Consider the following 20,779-nt stretch of genomic DNA (forward strand, 5'->3'; position numbering starts at 1 on the left):
CCTGTACGTACGTGGCGAGGAAACGAATCCCGGCCCAAGCCCACGGCCACGGGTCACACCACGCCAGCAGTGTCAGCTCCAACAGCAAAAATGCAGGAGCTGGGGGGGGGGTTCAGCAGCACCCTCCGTTCCCCCCTCCTTGTCAGTCCTGGCTGGGAACCGGGGCTGCCCTCGCCATGGGGCCCACCGAGGCGAGAGGGGCTCCTTTCCGACCCTGCTCCTCAAAGCTGCGAGCCAGGAGCTGAGTTTTATGGTTTGTTATTAAAAATCGGAAACAGGGAGAGCATCCCGTGGGGCAGCGACCCTCTGCGTGGGACCGACGGGCAGTGGGGCCCCAGAGATGCTGCATGGCCCCCCCACTGCCACGACTCAGATGGGAGACCCGCATGAAAGGCCCCGCCGTGAAGGTCTCACCGGCACGGAACAGTCTCCTTGTAATGGGCTTCCCAAGTATTTATTAGAATATTTTATCATATCTGAGGGAGGCAAGCTCAGCCCTGCTTGATCTAATCTAGTTGCAACTCTCTTTTGAAAGGGATGTTCTTAAAGGGAGTGACCTGCTAAGTGAATAAATTGACTCTGCCTCCATTTCTCCCTGTCCTGGAATGTTGTGGAGACAAGGGTGGGCTGGAAGAGGCTGGTTTGCATAATTAATATTTATCGCTTCATCCAGTACAACCACAATCCCCCTGTTCATCCCCAGCCCCAAAAGAGCTGGGGGGGGGGCTGCCTTTGAAGAGCAGAGGCAACTCCTTCCCTTCAGAAACGCGGTAATTCGCCTCTTAGCGAGGGGATGGCAAACCCACCCCATGGTACCCACAGACACCCAATCTGCCACCCATGGGTGGGCGCTGGATGGAGCGTGGGGCTGGATCCAGCCTGGGCAGCAGGAGATGGGATGGGGCTGTGACAGCAGCCGGGCAGCCCCCATCCCCTGCACACCCCAGTGCCCCACAAGCACAGAGGGTTCTGCCCTTTGCAGCACCCCGTCCCCAACCGGGCCACCACCCCGGGGTGCAGATCCAGCCCCCAGCCTGTGCGAAGGGGCTGGGCTGCACCTCCAGGATCCGGCCCTGGCACCGGGCGAGGTGCCCCAGGAACCGGCCCATCTTCCCGACGGCTCGGTGGGAAGACGAGGCTGGAGGAAAGCCTCTAGCCTTTTGTCTGCGGGAGAGGAATTAATTATTTTGTTCTCTCATTACACTGGAATAAAATCCATTTTAGAGCAGCATAAATTTAGGTGCCTGAAGTCGCTTTTTTTAACATCCCGGGAAACATTTCTCTCCCTCTCTCGCCCCTTTCCAAATCATTTCTCTCTCACTGCGCAGCCATCGACGTTCCAGATGAAGCACAAGATGGAGGGGCATTAACCAAAGTGTGGTGAAGGGGCTGCACGGGGCACGGATCCTTCCCTGGATGGAGGATGGGAAGGGAAGGCCAGAGCGGGGACCCCCTGAGATCCCCCCCCAACCCCACAAGCTGCCAGCGCTGGGCTGGGGGTCACCAGCAAAGCACAGCCCGGGCAGAGCGGCGTCTGGGAACCATACCCACGAGAGGGGCCGGCCGCCGCTTCCCGCCGCCGAGCGATGCTCAATTGTTTGGAACATAAAATGGAAATTAATACATACGGTTAAAGTCCCCCCGGCATCCCCCCCCCCCCCCCCCGCCCAGCGCAGCTCGCCTTGTTAATTGAATGGCACGAAGCAAATGAGGTCAGAGCTCACTTAAGCCAGACAAGGACACAGAAACACATTGCGCCGCCTGACAGCGAGGCAGGTCTGTCTACCTAGTGATGTTTAGCATTCCTGCCAGGAACCGCTCATTAAAAACCTAAAAGACGGCTTAAGCATCCCATTAGAGACTCTCGTGGTCTGTAGTTCCTTCCCTCGCAGATATGTTTGCGGTGAGAGGCCAGCGAGCGCAGGTAGTGGGGATCAGAGCCGGGCGGCGGGAGGGAGGAGGGATGGGGTTTGGATGCCCGCCGTGGGGCCGCATCCTTCCCCGTCAGCAGCAGCACTGGCCCGTGGAGACGTGGGGGCCCTTTGGGGTGCGGTGGCAGCATGTGGGGGACCCTCGGGCACCCAGAGCCAGAGGGTAGGCGAGGCAGGGAGAGGTGCGGCCGGCTGGGATGCTGCCGGAGCAGAGCAAGCCCTGTGCCTGGGACACGCTGCTGGGGCTGAGCTGGTGCTGCTGGTGATACCCAGGGGCCCTCCCGCCCCATCATCTTCCTCGCACTCTCCCCTCTCTCCAAAGAGATCTCCTTGGCTGGGGTTGCGGGAGCATTTCCCATGCCGTGCCTCAGTTTCCCCAGCTCTGGCAGGGCAGCACAGCACAGCCCACCTCCCCATTTTCAGGATGTCCACCAGGGATGCTCCCAGCTCTGTCTCGGGCACCGACTCCTGCTCCCGGGCCAGACCCTGCGGCTTTCGGTGGTCCAGCCATGCCGCTCCAGCAGTGCCCCACCGACAGCAAGAGGTGACCCAGCCACGGCTCACCAAAAAATCTGGGCAGAGGCGGCACATGGGGACCTGCCATCCCACAAATCCCCGCAGGACCCAGACCCTCCCGGGCTCCACTTCCAGGAGGCTTCACCCAGGCGAACCCAAGGGGCTCCGTGCCAGGACTAGGGACACCCATCGCCACGGAACACGCTGTCCCTCCGGCACCGGTTGCCATCACCGCTGTGGGCTGCGCTCAGCGCTGCACGCCAAGGTGCCGAGATGGGGTCCCCGCTCCCCATGTTCCCCCCCCAGCAGGACCCCGGGGCAGGCGGGTGGCAGCACTAGGAGCCTCCCTGGAGCCGCTCGATGCCCCAACCACGAGCACCCGCATTTCGAGGCCTTGCTCAGACAGGAGCATGTTGTGCCGCTGCCTCGGAGCTTTGGCTTCCCCGGCCACACCGTCCTTTCCCCGGCGAGCGTCGGGTGCTGGGGCAGAGCCCACCTGGCATCTCCCCTCTCCCGGAGGAGGCTCAGGCATCCAGCATTTCCCTCTTTAAACAAAGGCAGCATCTCCCTACGCCGCCGCTCGTCCTCCTCCCGCTCCTCCTCTGCTTCCTCTTTCTTTCCTTTCTCCCTCTCTTCCCTTTTTTTTTTTTTAAAAACAAGAAATGAGTTGTCTTCCCGCAGATGTGACTAAAAGCACTCTGGAAATGTCAGCCACTGCTGGAAAGGGACCCAGATAACATTTAGCTTTAGGTAAGAGAGTAGATTTTCTCTGCACTAATTCATATTTATAAGCTCTCCTGTTCCCGGGGAGAGCGCGGCACTGATAGCACTTGCTGATTGCTAGCGAGCGGAGCAGGGAATTGTTTTCATATCTGAGATTAAAGAGTGGTTTCTGCTCCCAGTGGCACCTGTGTATTTACGCTGGTCATTCTCAATTCATTCTTATAAGATTAAGACTGGAAATGGGAAATGGTTATATAGTGCCGAGCCCTGGAGAGGCCGGGGGGGACGGGGCAGTGCCGGCGCGATGGTCCCAGCACACGAAAGCCCAAGGCAAAGGTAGCAGAGCCTGGACCCCGTGCCGGGCACAGCCCAGTCCTTTGCCGGGGGACGGGGGCTCTGCACCCCTTTGGGGGCTCCTGATGGAAACGCTTCACCGAGATGGAAACTCCTCAGCCAGATCCCGCAGGACAGTCCCTCCGCACAGCCCCGGCGGGGATGGATGGGTGATGGATGGCCAGAGCGGAGCGGGCAGCAAGATGGACGCAAGCGTGCGATAGATTAGGTGAAAGATTTATTTCTAGTATTATTTTTCAACACATCCTGGGGTTTGTGTCAGCTGATTAAAAGCAAACAAGTAAAGCCCTTCTTCTCCATGGTGGATCAAGGATCTGGGAACTTTTAGAGCTTTATTTAGTTTTTCCTTTTTTTTTTTTTTTTAAATCATGTTTGCGAACTGGCTGAGCAGCTCCAGAGAGAGTCAGAGCATAAACATGGGGCGAAAGAAAAAACTGGGCTGTGTTAGGGATTGTAGGGCCTGGAATTAGGGGGAGGAAGGGGAAAAAAAAAAAGGGGGAGGAGGCGGCGGGGGAGGCGGGAGGGGATCGGGTGGAAAGGGAAAAAGGCGAAAGGAGAAACAAGACAATGGCAGAAGGCACCCCGGGGACTTCCTGAGAGGTTTTAGAAATTCAAAATACGCCTTAGAGCCTCAAAGCTGTGTCAGTCACAGCCCCGGTGCAGGGATCACTAAGGCTGCGGCCAAACAATACCAGATTGTCTGAGGAAGGTGGGAAAATAGGGGGTCTCAGCGGCTCCCGCTCACACCAGCGGTTCCGCTCGTCAAGCACGCGTTCCACATGAATCAATTCTGGACAGAGCCTCGGCATAATCCCCGCCAGCCTCGCTATGACAACTTGAAGGAGAATTCGGCGGCTGAGTGACAGCAGACGGAGAACTGACACGGCAAAAGACTGCAGGACTTTCCTTTGCTTTTTTTCCTCTTTTTTTTTTTTCTTCCCCTCTCCCCTTCCTCCCCCCCCCCCAAGTAACTTTTTTTGGGCAGCTCGTTTGGGCGCGCACGCGTCCGCGTGCTTGTGCGCTCCTGCCTGCGTGCTCCCGGTGCCCCGCGCCGCCGGAGGGGACAGAGGCGCTTTGCTCTCTCCTTACAGCCGAAAAGACCCCTCTGACCTTGCCCCGCTCCTGGGGACCCCCCCCAGCCCTGCCTGGCGCTGGGGACGCTCATGGTCCAGCCAGCTCTCCTGCCTCGACACTGCCCACGAGGCTGAGCCGACCACACTTTTTGGGGAACAGCAGCGAGTGCACGGGGTGGGGGGGCTGGGGGTGACAGGGGGACCCTCCGGCCAGGAGTCCCGGCACCGATCCCCATCCAGGGCTTTGGGGAAGGACGCGCGGTGCTGCACCTCACCTGCACGCTTCTCTCGAGCGTCAGCCAAGGCGCTTCCTCTGGCTTTAGCGCAGCCCCTCGGGGGGGCACAGGGCAGCTGCAGGACCCCCCCCAGAGCTGGGGGCTCACAGCATCCCCTGGGAGGCTGTGGGTGCGCGGGCAGGGTGGGAGCCGGGCAGAGCAACAGGGAGGGCTCCCTACAACCCAGCCATTAAGGCTTTAATAACCCCGAGCTCGTTATCAGCGGGGTGTGATGTGCAGCAGGGCTTTTTCAATTAGTCCTTCGCTGGGCTCAGCCACATGTGTTTGCGGTTTGCTGTCGAGGGGCTCCTTTCCCTTTCCCCGACACCTTTCCCTCCCAGCCCGGGGGGATGCCGCCTCGGCCGGGATCCCGGCCACGATGGACTGGGATGTGGCCAAGCAGGGCAAGGACTGGCGGCGATCGGCGGAGCGGGGCTGCTTTGGGTGCGGGCGGAGGGGAGCTGCTCTGAGATAATATTTAAAGATTACGGTGGTTAAAGATGCTTCTCCAGCCTTGCAGCTACAAGATGCACTAATCACTTCCCTGCGCCTGTTGCCGCTTACCCCTACCCTCCCGCGCTCCTGCCTCGTTAGGTAAATGGTGTATATTATTAATAATCATATCAAGGATAAAAAGTGCTTTTGTCACCTCTGGATCCTGCTCCTTTTTGGGCTCCCCTGTTCCGGTTCCACATGCCTGCTCGGGGAGGCAAGAGGTATAAAGGAAATTAATTAAAAATTGCCAGTGTCTTATGTTGGAGCATTTGGGTGCGTTCAGTAGTGAAAGACAAGCGTCTTGTTGCAAGAAAATCAATTTTACAGTTACAGGAGCAGAATAAATAGAGGTGGTGCATTAAAGCAAGAGGATGAGCAGGGGCTCTGAGGGTGCCAGCTCAGTGCCTGCCACAGGGATGCAGGAGGAGCCGTCCCAGGGATGCTCCGGGTACCCCCGTGTCCGCACCCTGAGCCTGTCCCGGGGCAGTGGCTGCCGTGGAGCCGCAGCCGCTCTCCCCCAGCAGCGGGTTTTGCTCAGAACATGGGATTTTTACCCAAAACACTTATGCAAACCAGGCTCAGTGCCACAGCCCGGGCTGGCTAGTCCCGTGGGGCGGTTTCCAGGAAAGTCAGAATTGGCCCCAAAAAGCCACCCCGAGCATCATCACAAGGTGCACCTGGGGCCAGGACAGGGGTCATCCCGTCCTGACCCCCGGGCAGCCTCGGCACGTCCCCGCTCACGCTATGAATCCATTACCCAGCCCCACCGCACGAATCCCTATCTGTATTTTATTTATATCGCCTCTCTCTCTGCAGGCATGTGGCTAAAATCTATTGGTTTCGTGCACAATTTCATTGTCTTTCTGGGGTCAGGAAAATGGTAAACAAGCCAATTATCCTTGGCGGAGGGGGTTAAACACTCCTCACCCCTCACAGCTATGGGTCCCCAGCCGGTGGGTTTCCCTGATGCTCAGGACAGTTATCAGCTGCTTGGAAATGAGGGAGCAGCAGATGGGGGGCCCAAACCAAAATGACTTTTATGCTAAACTGGATGCAGGTGGGCAGGGAACGGGTGAGGAGCGCGGCAGGAGCTTGGGCAGCTGTGGGGGGGTCCGCTCTGGGACCCCCCTTTGCCAGCACCGGGGTCTCGCCGCCGCTTCCGGAGCCGTCACCGCCGCAGTGACCCCTCCAGCTCCGCCGCCCCGGCTGGACGCGGCGTCCCCTTCCCAGCCCGGCAGGATTTTCTTTTCTTTGCTTGTCACACCAGGACAGCGCCGATCCCTAATCCTCAAATCGTCCCTCGCCGGTTTTACATACATCTCTAAGCTCCTCATAATAGATTTATTTAAAAAAAAAAAAAATTAAAAAAAGGAAGGAAATAAAAACCCCTCTGTGGGTTATTACGGGATATTTTTGTTTTAATTGAAAACTACTCCAAGCACAGAGGACCGGATCCTCGCCGGTGTAACCCGGCACAGTCAGCACTGCTTGGAGGGATGAGACCACTTTATGCTGGTGCAGGATCCGGCCCGATCCCACCCAGGCCCCTCACAGCTGCTGCCACGAGCATCCTTCAGCCCGACCGGGGAGCTTGGCATCCCTGGGAAACGGATCGAGCACGGCCGGGGGAATGAGGGACTGTGGAAGAACCAGCCTGGTGAGGGACCCCCAGTGTCCCCCCCACCTTGGCAAAATACCATGGGGGGGGCTTGCAGCCTCGCACCCACCGTGCCCCTTGCACCGCTCAGCCCCGTGCCTGCGGGGTGGGAAAGGAGAGGCCAAGGATGCCCCCCCCCACACGGAGCAGAGCAACCCCCTGCAAAGGCACCCACCCCCCCGCACCCCATCAGCCGCTGCCGAGGACAGCCATTAATTGCAGGGATGACTTTTCGGCCGAGCAGCAGCGAAAGCCAGGCTGGCTCTGCCAGGATTGTCTTGTTTCTCTGCACCAGATTGAAAATCGATACGGGAGAAAATTGAAAAATACATATTTGGGGTGACAGGGAGAGGAATGGGGGGCACCAGGTAAAGCTGGGGCTGTTGTAATGGGTTTCGCACACCCAGCGGGCGGATAAATCATCGCCTGGTCTGCACCAGGTGACGGAAGGAGTTCCCTGGAAAAGAGGAGCCAGGAGCAGAGGGGATCCAGCATCGATCGCCTGGTTGTGGAAGGCAGGGCAACTGCTAGCGAGCTGCTTTCCCTTCGTTAGGATCCATGCCGCTCATTTCCCTAATAACCCACCTTGGAAGCTTTTTAAGCACTCCTGGAGCTTTTAAACACCGCTGAAGGCAGGAGCTGGGCTAGAGGGTCTGCTCTTTCCCCGTCACCCCCTGGTCAGCTTGGGGCTGGCTGGGCTCCAGCCGAGGGGCTCCATAGTGGGGTTGGTGTCCCTGGAGGGGGGGGACTGAGGTGGGCGAGGGTCCGCAAAGCCGTTCCCTGCAATGTTACAGCTCCAGTAAAGGGGGGCTGTGGCTGTGCCGCTATCGCCGAGAGCCTGCTTGGCCTTGCCCGTGGGCAGCACAGAGTGGCGATTCGCCTTGCTCCTGCATCGGTGCCTCGAGGAAGGGCAGCACGTGTGCGCAGGGCTGCCGCAGCAATGCCACGGCGCATGCACACACATGCGTGCGACGTGTGCGCGCGCACACGCCGCAATGCCTGTGTGCGTGTGCACAAGCGCGTGCTGCAACACCCACGTGCACAGGGGACGCAGCCCTCGCCATGCCTCGGCGCTCACACGCCGTAGGGCCCCCGCCAGCCCCTCGCTGCCCCCCCGGTCCCCACGGGCAGCTCCTGTCCCGCGCCCCATAGATGGGGTTTGCTGGGGCATCGCTGGTGCCAGGGCAGCCTGACCGAGGGGAGCTGCTGCATCGCTAAACAAACTTAATTAAGTTGCTGAGATGGTTTCTTGGAGTTTGCTCGGCCGGGATTTTTTTTTTTTTTGAGAGAAGTTGCCTTGAAACCTCGGTTCTCTGCGGTCTGGGGAGAGAGGAAGGTCTCTGGGTGAATTAGCATTTATATAGCTGTGCCTTGCATTTCAAAACCCCCTTTATCTCTATTAGCACCTAATAAAGACAGAGCTTTGCTCTAATTCATAATTATAGCATTGGATGGAAATATTTGTGTTTCTATTCCCTGGGAGTTTGCCTCCAAACCCCTCAGCCAATTTGGAGTAAAAGATGGCCGGGTTTCCCCCCGGCCCCACGCTGGAGCCATCCCTCTGGCTGGCGAGGGGCTGCTCGGGCACCCACGCCTGGGGCAGAGCTGGGGTGACCCAAAATGTGGGGCGGGGCCAGGGTCACCCAAAACCCAGGGGCCACAACTATTTGCACAAGGGCTTGATTGCACGAGGGATGCTTGCAGGAGGGATGCTTGCTCGAGGGATGCTCACTTGAGGGATGCTTGCTCGAGGGGTGCTCGCACAAGGAGTGCTTGCACAAGGGGTGCTCACACTAGGAGTGCTTGCACGAGGGCTTGGCTGCCTGAAGCAGAGCCAGCCGCAGTGCCAAGACAGGCAGCGTGGGCAGCCGCTGCCTGCACCTCCCTCGCAGCTCCTGCCCGGCCGGCTGCCGGGGACACAGCGGTGGCCCCAGCGCACGCAAGCCCCTGCCCGGCACGGCGCTTTTGGGGTCCAGAAGCCCCCTGGGCTCAAAGGACCACCGTCCCCTCGCTGGCCGTGGCCACCCAGGGCTGGATTTGGCCGGCAGCCGTGCGGGCAGCTGCCAGGCCGGCACCCACCGTGCCGCCCCGCCGCGGCTCTGCCTCAGCCGTGCGAGGAGCTCGTTGTGGATTCACGGCACTCCCCGGCACAAATGGGTTTAAACTACCTTAAGTGTTTCAGCAGGGAACTGGCGCTGGCGGTGTAACACTGTATTACCACAGCATTAGGAGTGAAGTATTGATCCTAATCCCCTGGTTCAAAAATAGGATTATCAGAAGGGGAGGGGAGGGAGGGGGTGCGGGAGGATGCCCCGTCCCCAGCAGACCCAGTCCCTGCGGTGGAGGAAGAGGCCGGGGGACCACGGCGGGACCCGGCTGCCCCTCTCCCCAGGGTGGCTGCGACCCCCCCGGGGCCACCACCAGCCCCTCGCCACCCCACGGGGATTCGGCCAGCCTGGGGTCTGCGGGAAGGGGCCGAGGTGGCGTTTGGGTGAGGGTGAGCTGTCGTCACAGAGTTTCTCCTTCTGCAAATCAGGTCGGCGTCTCCTCGTAGCAGTGACCGTGGCATTAGCGGTTCCATTTGACTGTCTCCAGATGCATATTTCCATTACCCAGCCCCTGAAAAGCCATCTTCCCCGATCAATACCCACGCCTTTATTCCTGATTGATTGATTGACCGATAGAGCAAACCACGGCCGGCTCAGCCCCCGCTTTCCCAGGCCTGGGGGGCTTTGCTGGATTTCTGCTACATTTTCCTCTTGCTATTACTCTTTCTTTTACCCTTCGCTGCCCTGCAAGGGGGGAGCAGACCCTGCCGTGCGGTGCCAGCTCCTAATGGGGTTGGCTGCCGTGTGCCGCACGAGGATGGGGCGAGTGGGACCGGGGGGGCTGCAAAGCCTGTGAGAAATGGGGTCGCACCAGGAGCGGGTTGCACCAGGAGCAGATTGCACAGGGAGCAGGTTGCACCAAGGAGCAGGTTGCACCAAGGACTGGGCTGTACCAGGGAGCTGCCATCATGCCCTGGCCCCCCCTGCCGTGCCCCCAGCCCCCCCCAGAGCCCCCTGGGCTGATGGCAATGGTTAGTCAGTCATGAAAGGGGGAAATGGATTCACTCGAGTCCTCCGGTGTGCATCTTATTGCCTGTGACACCGGGCTGCATGGCTGCTTATTATTATAGATTAATGCGTATGATTGAGGCTGGGGATGGATTCAGGGCTCTTCTGTGCAGGAAAAGAAGAGGGGGGGTCTCTGAAGCCCCCCCCATCCTGCCCACCCTCCTGCCTCCTCTATCCCAGCCCCGGAGCTTTCTCCTGCCGCCTTGGCCCCAGCGCAGGACCCGGCTGCCGGGCTGAGCCCCCACGGCACGGCTGTCCCCTCCTCGGCTATTTGCTTCTCCCTGCCTGGCTGACTCTGAATACAGTTTGCATTTCACTCCTAATCTCCTCTCCTTAGTTTTTAATCCCCTCTCTCCTCCCGGGCTGCTTTTCCCTCTCCTCCCTCGCCTCCTCTCCTTCCCTCTCTCTCTTCACCCTCCCCCTCCCCGCAAGACAAATTACCCTTAATGATATGCTGAAGGCCATGACACCCATGTTGTCTCTTTGTCATCCTTCGCGGTGCAGCGTGAAAAGATAATACAAAATGCGGCACTTATCTACAATTGAGCGCCAAGACAACTTGCTAATCCCTTAATAACGTGGCGGCCAGGGCCCCATCGGCTGGTGGCTCCCGCTGCCGCATGCCAAATCGCCGCCGCCGCTGCCAGAGGCCGGTTGTGCCCCTCGCCGGCGCGGGTGCATGGTGCGTGCCAATTGCCAGGGCCGTGGGTCCCCCAGTTCCCGGTGGGGAGATGGTGGCAGCACATGGGTCTGCGGTGGGGGGAAAAAGCAATAAATGGACCCAAAAGGACGCGGCGAGGGGATGGGGCAGTGGGAGCCTCAAGTGGCAGCGTGGAGGGGGTGGATGCCAGCCCCCAGGTTAAAAGACCCGTATCCCCACGGGCCTGATCCTGACTCTGCTGCTGCCCATGGAAAACCCATCCCCGATGGCTGCTGTCGATCCAGCTCTGCCGCAGAGACGAGCAGGGCACGGCCTTGACGTGCACCAACCCGTTGTACATCGGTGCGGCTCTGGGCATCCCAGAGGGCTTTATCCCTGCGCCCACCCCCCAGGGTCCTGCTGGGGGATGAGCATCCCTGCACCCACAGCATGACTGCCTGGGACGGGGACACCGGGGTCCCCCGAGTCCGGCATCCCCCCGGTCCCGCACCGCCGTAACGGACAGAAATTGCCACTTAATTTCCGGCTTCCTTTCCCCTTCCCACCCCCGCCATGATTTACCTCTCCCCAGAGGAGCCCAAAAGCTGTAAACACACTTTTATTTGTCAGTTGTATCCCTGCAGCCGGCGAGGCTGTTGAAAAGGTAATATATGATTTCAGTCCTCTTTGCTTGATGATGTCGGGATTAGGAGCCCTACATATTTTATAGAAACCTCTACATGATCTTCCTTTATAAATCATTTAAATAGGAGTGTCTTTTCTTGGTGTGTGATATAAAATATTTACTGGAGTGGATGAAGGCTATTCATCCGTGTTTACCCTCCCGCTTTCCAGACCGGCTTCATTTACAAACAGCTCAGCCCGGCGCAGCCCTTCGCCGGCTGCCTGCGAGGAGCCGGTTCAACGGCAGCTCGGCCGTAGCACAGGGAGGGTGACAGCCGGGACGGGCTCGCTGGGGATGGGAGCTCCCGTCAAGGGGAATTTTGAGGGCTGGCACATTCCACCAGCTCTGGTTTGCTACGAATAGAAACGATTTTGGTACAGCACCCCAGAGCATCCTCCCCATAGCACCCACCAGCCCTGTGCTGGGTCAGGCCGTCTGCCACGTGGCCGGCTCCGGTCTGCAAACCCAGGGTCCCCCAGCAGCTCCCACGTTCCCAGGGCCAGACCCCCCCATCCCCGCTCACCCCAGCTCCTGCCCAGCCCCGGCTCCAGCCCCGGCAGCCTCTGTCCGCAGCATCCCGCTCCCCACCCCATTAGCATTCATTGCAATTCTTTTCATTTGTTACCTGGCAGGGGAATGAAAACACGTTGTTCCCCCCAGCAGGGTGTTTCCTACGGCGAGCCCCAACTTTTCAATCATTTCTTGGCACCGCCGTGGCAGAGAGCGGCCCCCCCGCCCCCCGGGCAGGAGCCATTGCTATTAAAAGGCTCACCCAGGGGCATGTATTTTACATAAGACGCCGTGTACATGCTGTGCAACATTCAGGAGGATCATGCTGGAGCAATTGGTCCGAATATAATGCCGGTTACCTTGCGAGAGAGGAGCTCTTCGGGGGGAATGGATGCTCACTCGGTGCCTGGGGGAGAAATTGCTCCTCGGCAAAGCTCTGGGGGCTGGCAGAGGGCAGGGACGCGGATGCTCGGTGCTTGCTTCGCCTCTCCCACCGGCCAAGCTGGGCTCAGGATGGTGGCAAAGGGGCAGGGAAGGTGCCCTGGGTGCGGGCGAGGGGTACTGACCTCCCGAGATGCTCTCGCCCATCGCTCCCTACGGATGCTCCCACGCCCGGGGGGCTGCAGCAGCCCCCAGCCCACCCCTCCATCACCCTCCCTGCGAGGCCGCCCTCGCCCCCTCCTCTCCCCGGGGCGGGGGAATTAACAGCTGAAGAAAACTAAATGTCTAGTGGCCTGAAAAGTTTCATTTCCTGCGAGCAGGGCCCTGCCAAACGGCATGTAAAGGAGGCTGCCATCGCTGTGCGCAATTACACACTCGGCTGCCTTATTTCATGGAAATCAATGGCCGCAAAGGGACAGCGCGGGGGCTGCACGCACCCGCCTCCCCCCCTGCGCCGCCCATTTCGGCCGCCCACCGGCACCAGGCACGGCCCCGCATCCGGATCAGCCGGGAGCAAAGGTGCCAGCGATGCTCCGGGAGCGGCGATGGGAGCCGGCATCCCTCGCCACGTGCGACTCGTCTCTGCTGCGGCTCAGCAAACTCCCCGCTCTCCTCTCTCGCGCTATTTTCATAAATCATCCCCCCGATCTGGTATTCTCCTGGGTGCTCGGCAGCCGGCAGCTTGTTACATGAACGTTTCGGGTTGTATCGCTTGTACCTATCAGGAGATAAGGCTGGGGAGAGGGATGGTGGGAGGGAAGGCAGGGAGTGAAGTGCAGATGTGACAGCCAGGTAGCAGAAAACAAGCAGCAGGGACGGCGGGTCCCCCCGCACCACTTTATCAGCGCTTTCCCCCGGCGAGCCCGGCCGCCTCTCACGGTGATGGATGCGCGCTCTTATCGGAGCCGTGCCGAAATGGGGCAGGAGCCTGCACCGGGAGCTGCCGGAGAGAAGCGATGGAGCCTGGGAGGTGCCAGTGAGCCCACGGTGAGCACAGGGTGCTGCAGGGTGCTGCAGTCCCCTGCGTGGGATGGGACCGGGGGATGCAGGGATGAGCCCCGCACGTGCAAACCTCGGTGGCCACCGTGCAAACCTCGGTGGCCACTGCACAAGCTGGTGGATGCAGGAGCCCGAGCTCTGCAGCACCCACAAGCCACGTGCAAAGGCACAAGGCCACGGAGGACGCGGGGAGGCGAGACGGTAGCCCGGCCTCTGGGAATTCATTTAAATGGAGCAAATTGAAGCCCGATGCTGGGGAGGGGTCATGGGGCAGCTCACAGGGAGGGAGCCCAGAGCACTTGGTGGGGTTTGGGGGAGGCAGCATTTCGGTGGGTGGGCTGGCCCGAATGGGGGTCAGGGTGCCGGCAAGGTTGGGGAATCATGCAGCCTTTGCAGAAAGGATCATTTTTTAGCACGGGGCGCTGCCAGCTCCCTGCTCTCCCTGGGGAGAGCTTGGCTCAGCCCGTCCTCGTGCTGTGAATATTTCCCTCGGCACACGGTGCTTGGGGCTGCCCCAGCGCTGCTGGAGGAGCCAAGGCAGCATCCCTGCCCAAGCACGCACCGGGTTGGCCCCTCCACAGCACAAATCGGGAAAACCCTGGTGCAAAGCATGGCAGGGATCAGACCTGCCCAGCTGAGCATCCCTCCTCAGGCTGTGTTTTGCCTGCAGGCTTCTGAATCTGGAGCAAGAACGAGAGGAGAGAAGGCAGAGAGGTGCCAGGGGGAACTGGTGAGTTTCTGGCCAGATCCTGCACCTCACCGAGGTGTAAACCTGGATGATATCACCGGGGCTGGGGAGGCTACACCCTCCTGAGCAAGCTGCGGATCGGGCTCCTGAGCTGTCTGCAGCTGTAACTTCACACCAGGCGGGATATTCCACGGGCCAGTGGAGCACGGTGCGCCTGCTGCCTTCACGGGATTAACCGAAAAAACTATTAACACTGAAAACGTTCAACTGGAGCAAGGAGCGGCACGCTGGCAGAGACGCACAGTAGCTGCTCTCCTCAGGAAGGTGCACACCACAACCGGGCAGCTGCCGCCATGGGGGCTCGGGACCCCCGAGCTGCGCCGGGGCTGGCCCCGGTGACTTTGCACCAGAGTGGATGGGGAGCACCAACGCGGGATGCCGCAGGGTCGCAGCCAAGGGTCCGTCACCTCCCAAAACTGCCCTTGGAGGTGCAGCTGGGTCAACCCAACCGTGCCTGTGGCCGCCGGCACCCCAGCAGCCGCCCTGCCTAGACACGAGCTTCGTCCCCCCCCGGGATCGCAGGGGGCAGCTCCCACCACCCCCTGTGCGGCCAGACAGGAGTCCGGCAGTTGGTGGGAGAGAGATGGAGCCAAGCATGTCCTGGGCTAGGAGGAAGAGGAGGAGGAAGGTGCAGAAGGGAGAGCGTGTGCTGGAGCAGGGCTGTGCTGGGGGAGCTCCCCTTCACCGCTCAGCAGAGGAATTACGGCAAACGGGGAAAGCCACGGTCCACGAGCTGCCCCCATCCCACCCCACACCTGAGCATCTGGAAGGAGGGCACGGACCCAGCCCTGCCGCCCCGCACCAAGCCCTGGGGTCCTGATTAATTGGCGCAGCCGTATCCCGGAGTAAATCAGCCCTTAGTGCAGCATGCGGAGGTGAAGCTGTATCTCCGTCAACCCTGAAACCCCGACCACCGGCACAACGGGGCTGTTGACCTCGGGGGCTGCCAGCGCCCACGCGGCTCTGAAGTCCTGGCACTGACAACGTAAAATTGGTGCTAGAGAAGACTCCGGCCCGTAAAAACCCATTTCAGACACCGCCAGCCATTCGTGACATCCCCCCCCCCGCTGCCTCCCACCTGCCTGCGGTGCCGGCCGCGCTCGGCAGCATCACCCCGGCAGCTGCTCCGGCTGCGGTTGCAGCCCCCCCCAACCCAACAGCACCCCAGGGAAAGGGGGTGCTGGGGAAGCCCCATCCCATCCCTCAGCCCTGGCTCTCCCCTGCTCCAGCCCGCTGCCCTGGGGACACCCAGACCCCTGCTCATCCCTGTACCCCATCCTGCCCCCTTGCCTCCCCCCCATGGCTGACGGCAAAATCCCAACTGCAGCTGGGACTAAGGATATTTGGGGGCTTATGGGGCTGTCGGTGGTTGTGGAACCCCCCCTGGGGCTGTTTCCTTCCCCTTCCTTCCCACACGCTGCCACATTTACGGAGAAGAGATTTAAGACGTGTTTCATTTCTCCAGGTCAGTGTGCAGAGGAAATCTTTGTTTTCCAGCAGTGCCAGACACTTCAAATAAGGAAGGAGATGGGAATCCCACTCCCGTTCCCTGACAGCCCGTCTGCTGCGGCGGGTTATCACCCCGGCATCACCGCAGCCTCCAACCGGGCAGGCAGCCGCCGTTCCCCCGCACGGTAACATGGATGCTGCCGATGGGATAAGTCGGTGAGAAGCGGCAACGCTCGGGAAGGGAACGACCAGGGGCTCGACTCCGCGGTGGCCGTTTCAGCCCGTTACGGGCTGCGTTAATAACCCCGCTCCCACCACCCGTGCACTGGCGTTTGCGTGTGGGTGCTGCAGCGGGTCCCCGCGTCCCCTCTCCCCTTTGCACGAGGCTGTCGGGACCCTCAAGGCGCAGGGACCCCCGTGCACGGGGCGGGTGGGAGACGCAGGGTGCCTGGCCGTGCCCTGGCCGCATCGGCAGCCCCAGTCCCGTGTGCCCCCATCCAGCCCCGGGTTAAATATAATAAAAGGACTGAACTGCGCCGGCGGGCGATACCTGGTGGGCGATACCCGGCGGTGCCGGCCCCGGCGAGATGCAGCAGGAGGAGCATCTGAGGCTGGACCAGCTCTCCATCACCACGAGTCCTTAAATCAAACCTCACCGCTTCTGTGAGAGAAACGGGCTGCCTGATCTAAATGATCCCTTTCAGGCCTTAAAAATCCATGACTCTATTAATTACTAACGATGATCCGTCTCAGCCTTGTGCCTGCCAGTTTGCTATTTTTAACTCCGTATTTCCAACCCCCAGTGTTAAAAAAATCATGAGTCAGGCCTCAAAAAACCCTACTGACTGGGTCTAAAAAATGGCCTTTTTTTGGTAAGTCCCTGCCGGGCTCTCTCCCTGGCACTTTTCACTGCCTGAGCCCATCGCTGGCAGAGCCGGCAGCAACTGCAGAGCTCGATGTAGCACCCACCTCCCCAGCGGTGGGTGGTATTTCTCCCTGCTCCTGGCACACAGATGGCCCTTATTAAAAAGCAAAATTAGTCTTTCACTCTCTCGTGGCAAACTTCAGAGCCTCGATCAGCTGTACGAGCCTGAATTAATTAACAGCGGATTGTTCCTATTCTGCTAATTATGCTGAAATACACATTAAACGGCGGGAACGAACACGGGCCGCACAAAAAAGTTACTTCGTACTTATGGAACAAAAAGAGCAGGCGAGCGGGTGCCCTGCCCTCCCCGGCTGGGTCTGCTCTTCCAAGGGGTGGGAGTCGCGACAGGGTTAGCCAAGGACGCTTGCGATGCCACGTACAAGCGGCCTGTCCCGGCTTTGGTGGCCTCCCGGGATGTCACCCGTTGGTGGCCCAACGCTGCCCCAGCACGGGGGAAACTGAGGCAGAGGCGGGCGAGCAGCCGGGGCTGCCACGGCACCCGGGGAGACGCCGGAGCATCCCAGCCCTGAGCACCCACCCGCCGGGCTGCATCGCCTCCGATAATTAAGTACTATCAACAATTGCATATTAATTAATTTAATATCCATTATTATTCATTAACGCGGTAATTAAATCCTTCCCGTAATTAACACACCACCCAGCAGAGCGGTCTGGTGTCTCAGCCCCATTGCACCAGGGGAGAGGGCTGCACGGGGAGCGGGGACGGAGCCGAGCGCGGCCGCCCCGGTGCCGGCGTTGGGTCCCCCTGGCTCGCCCCCCAGTGCCGGCGGGGGACCGGACCCCCCCCAGGGACACGGTGCAGCTTGGCCCGCAGCGCCGCGGCATCGGGAGGGAAAGTCACTTCTCAAAAGCAAGGGCCTCACACGACATTTATTTTTATTTTATTATAAAAAAATACAGAATCCAAATGGGGCGGTGATCCGGTTACCATCAGCACGACGTCGAGGACGAAAGCGGCGTGTCTAAGGACGAAGCTAGGCGGAACAGAGACCAACACGCAGAACCAGCGCCCACGACGGGCTGCTCCCGAGGGACAGCCCGGCCACAGCGAAGCACCCCCAGCCCTCAGCACCCCCTCGCCTCGGCTGCCGGCCCCTGCCAGCCTCGCTGCCGCATTCGCTTTTCCACTCTCCCACAGTCGCTGTACACAATATAGATATTTATATATATAATCTATATATATATAAAACACAGACCGAAGGCCAGGTTTTGCCGTCACCTCTCCCCCACAAGCCGGCACCGTGGCAGGTGGGTGCTGCCGGCTCCTCCTCGGAGCCCGGTGGGTGCTCAGCGCCCGGCTGGGTGGGTGCCCTCCCTCATCCCCTCAATAAACACGATGCTTTCGCTCGCCTTTGAGAACCACGACCTGGTCTGGACACACGGGGACAGGGATGGGACGGCAGGGAATGCGATTTTTTTTTATTGGGTGGGTTTTTTTTGTATTTTTTGGATGGTCAAGATGAGCTTATTGCGAGATTTCAGCTTCCTAGTCTAAAAAATAAAAATAAAATAAAAATAAGATAAACCCTTCCATAAAATTCATTCTCAACAATACATAAAAAAAACCGCTCACAGTATAGCGCTGTATGTACAGGGACGGAGCCCCCGCCGGCCCCCCTGCTGCCGGAAGGGTCTGGGGTGCGCTCGGAAAAGGCGCCCGCAGGAGGGGCTTCGGCCGGGTCCGAGCCCATTGCCGTCGTCCCCCAGGACCACCGACCCCCCGGGGCGTGGGGATGGCTCTGCGGGATGGCACGGGACCCCCCCCAGGTGGGACAGCCCCAGATTTAAGGCGAGGAGGGGTCAGGCCCCAGGGCTGCAGGGGGGACCCCTCCCTGGGGACCTGCCACCCCTGGGGCACCCTGGGGTCAGGGCCAACCTTGGATCGGGGGTTTCGATGAGTTTTTCTTATTAATGTGAAGAAGGAAAAGGAAAAAATCCCCAAGCCCACCCCCGGAACTCCGGGGATGCCGGCAGCAGCCGGGGGGACAAAGGGGCAACTGTGGGGAGCGCCGCGATGGTCCCGCACGCGGCCGCTGGCCCCCCCCCGTGGGGGCTCTCGCACCCCCAAGGCATCGGGGGGGGGCACGACGCGGTGCAGAGCAGAAGGCTGCGGAGGAGGAAAACCTGCTCCACGGGCAACGCCGGGCCGGCACGCTCCTCCCGCCCCGGCGAGATCAGCCCTGCCGCGGACGGGGGCTCCAGCCCCGGCTCCGGCCAAACACCCTTGGAGCGATCCCGGCTGCTGGGCGAGCCCGGCCCGCCGGCTCCCAGCTCCCGGTGGTGCTCCCAGTGCCAGCCAGCCATCCCCGGTGCTCTCCGTGCCGGCCGGCCATCTCCAGCGCTCCTGGTGCTGGCCATCCTCAGCGCTCCACGTGCCGGCCGGCCATCGCCGGTGCCCCTTGTGCCGGCCATCCCTGGTGCTCCCCTCGGCTGCGTCCAGTTTGCTTTGCTGCTCGCGGAGCGGCCCCAGGGTCCCACGGGGACAGCGGTGACATCCGTGGCACGAGCGGTGGGGACGGGGTCACCCCACCAGGCGCTCAGCGGGGACTCGTGTCCATCCATGCCCCCCCATCCCCACACCCCCACGGCGGAGGGGTGGCAGGGGAAGCGCGCCGCAGCCGGCACCGCGACGTCCTGCTGCCGGAGCGATGGCCGGGCTGGGAAGGAGTCTGCGACAACAGAGCCATCGGCACCGTCACTGGCATCCGTCTCTCCTTGGCTTCTCGGCGCTGCCCGCGGCTCTGCCCGTGGCCGGGCGAAGGTCGGGTGCCGCAGCCGCCCCGGCGAGGGGCTCGGCGGGAGGGGGCTGAGCCCGGCCCCGTGTGGGTCAGTCTGACACGGGGAAGCCCAGACTGAAACAACCCAACAAATAAAAATAAAAATCTTTTTTCTTTAAAAAAAAAAAAAACCAACACAAAACAAAACGAGGACTCTATATTTGGTCTAGAAATGTAAAAAGCGACATCCGACAGGGAGGGCTGGCGCCGAGCGAGCCGTAGCGCAGAGACGGGAGCTTTCGGCAAGCGCAGCCAGGATCCATCCCACGGGGCAGCCCTTCACCATGCGCGGCACGATGTCCTGGCACGGTGCGAAGATGGGGACTTCACGCGGCAGCAGGATCCGGGCGAGCTTCTCGCCGGTAGCACCAACCCTCCACACCGGTGATCTCCCCAGGCACGTCCCGCTGCCGCAGAAGCCACGACTCGAAGGCGATTCGGGGTGGCCAGGATCTGTCCCCAGGCTGCTCCTTCCCCGCGGAGCCACTCCCCGGCACGTCAGTGTTGGTGCTACGAGGCCAGGAGCGTCCAGACGACCGGCACCACCACGAGCACGGCGTGCGGGACCCTGAGACTGCAGCAGGAGTTGTTGCTGGTGAAAATGGGCTCCGGGGACTCGTAGAGGGAATCGTCTGTGGAACGGGAGGAAGAGAGGGAGGCATGAGCTGACGGTGGAGCCGTACAGGACGGCCGCACTCCGGGGCGGATCCTGTCCCGGCAGAAGGGCGGTGATGCTCAGCACCCCGGGGTTGTGGTCCGGATGCTGCTGATGCAGCAGCATCCCCCGCAGCGAGGAGCTGGGTACCGATCCCCCCCCCTCCAAAACCCGGCTTCCCCAAAGGCGCCGCTGCCGAGCCGCCCTGCACCGCTCCTGGGACCTGCAGCAGGGACACCAAGGCGCAGCTCCGGCACCCTGTGCCACGGGGATGGGCAGCGCAGGGATGCGACGTGTGCCCTCCGGGGCCGGAGGGTGGGCAAGGGCACGGGGCGCTCCGGTTCCTGCCCTCTAAATGGGATTAAGCAGCGTTGCATCCCATCCCCTCCTAAGCCCCCCTGACAGCCCCTGGGTCAGAGGCGGGTGCCATTGTGCGAGGGGGATTAGCCGCGGCGGCCGGGGCAGCTTGGACGTGGGGCTGGGGGCTGGGGACAGACCAGCCTGTGCGGGGCAGGGGCACCCGCTCGCCAACAGCTCAGTGGTCCCGCAGCTGAGCCCCGACCGGCGGCAGCCCAGAGCGCACAGGGGAACACGTTAAACGATGACTAAAGCTGTTAACGTGCTCCCTGGGCTTGGCTCGCCCGTGTGTGTTACCGGATTAAGGATTTTTAAGGACCCAGAACCAGAAAAAGCAGAGGCTGGTCCAGTCTGGGGATCGAGCATCCCCCCTCTATCCCCCCCCCCGGTCCCCTTGTCCCTCCCTGTCCAGGAGGGTCCCTGTGTGGG

At 60.8% G+C, this 20,779-nt stretch overlaps 1 protein-coding gene across 1 annotated transcript in view; it reads right to left on the reverse strand.

Annotated features, from left to right (window-relative positions):
- Positions 1-17,402: 17,402 nt before the first annotated feature.
- EFNA2 (ephrin A2) overlaps positions 17,403-20,779 on the reverse strand; it is a 49,962-nt gene continuing 46,585 nt past the window's right edge. The window contains exon 4 of the mRNA XM_069790591.1: positions 17,403-19,970. Within this exon, the coding sequence (XP_069646692.1) occupies positions 19,849-19,970 (122 nt within the window). The 3' untranslated portion in view covers positions 17,403-19,848. The remainder of the gene's footprint in view (positions 19,971-20,779) is intronic.

This window comes from Haliaeetus albicilla, chromosome 8 (assembly GCF_947461875.1).
Source record: "Haliaeetus albicilla chromosome 8, bHalAlb1.1, whole genome shotgun sequence".
NCBI classification, from domain to species: domain Eukaryota; kingdom Metazoa; phylum Chordata; class Aves; order Accipitriformes; family Accipitridae; genus Haliaeetus; species Haliaeetus albicilla.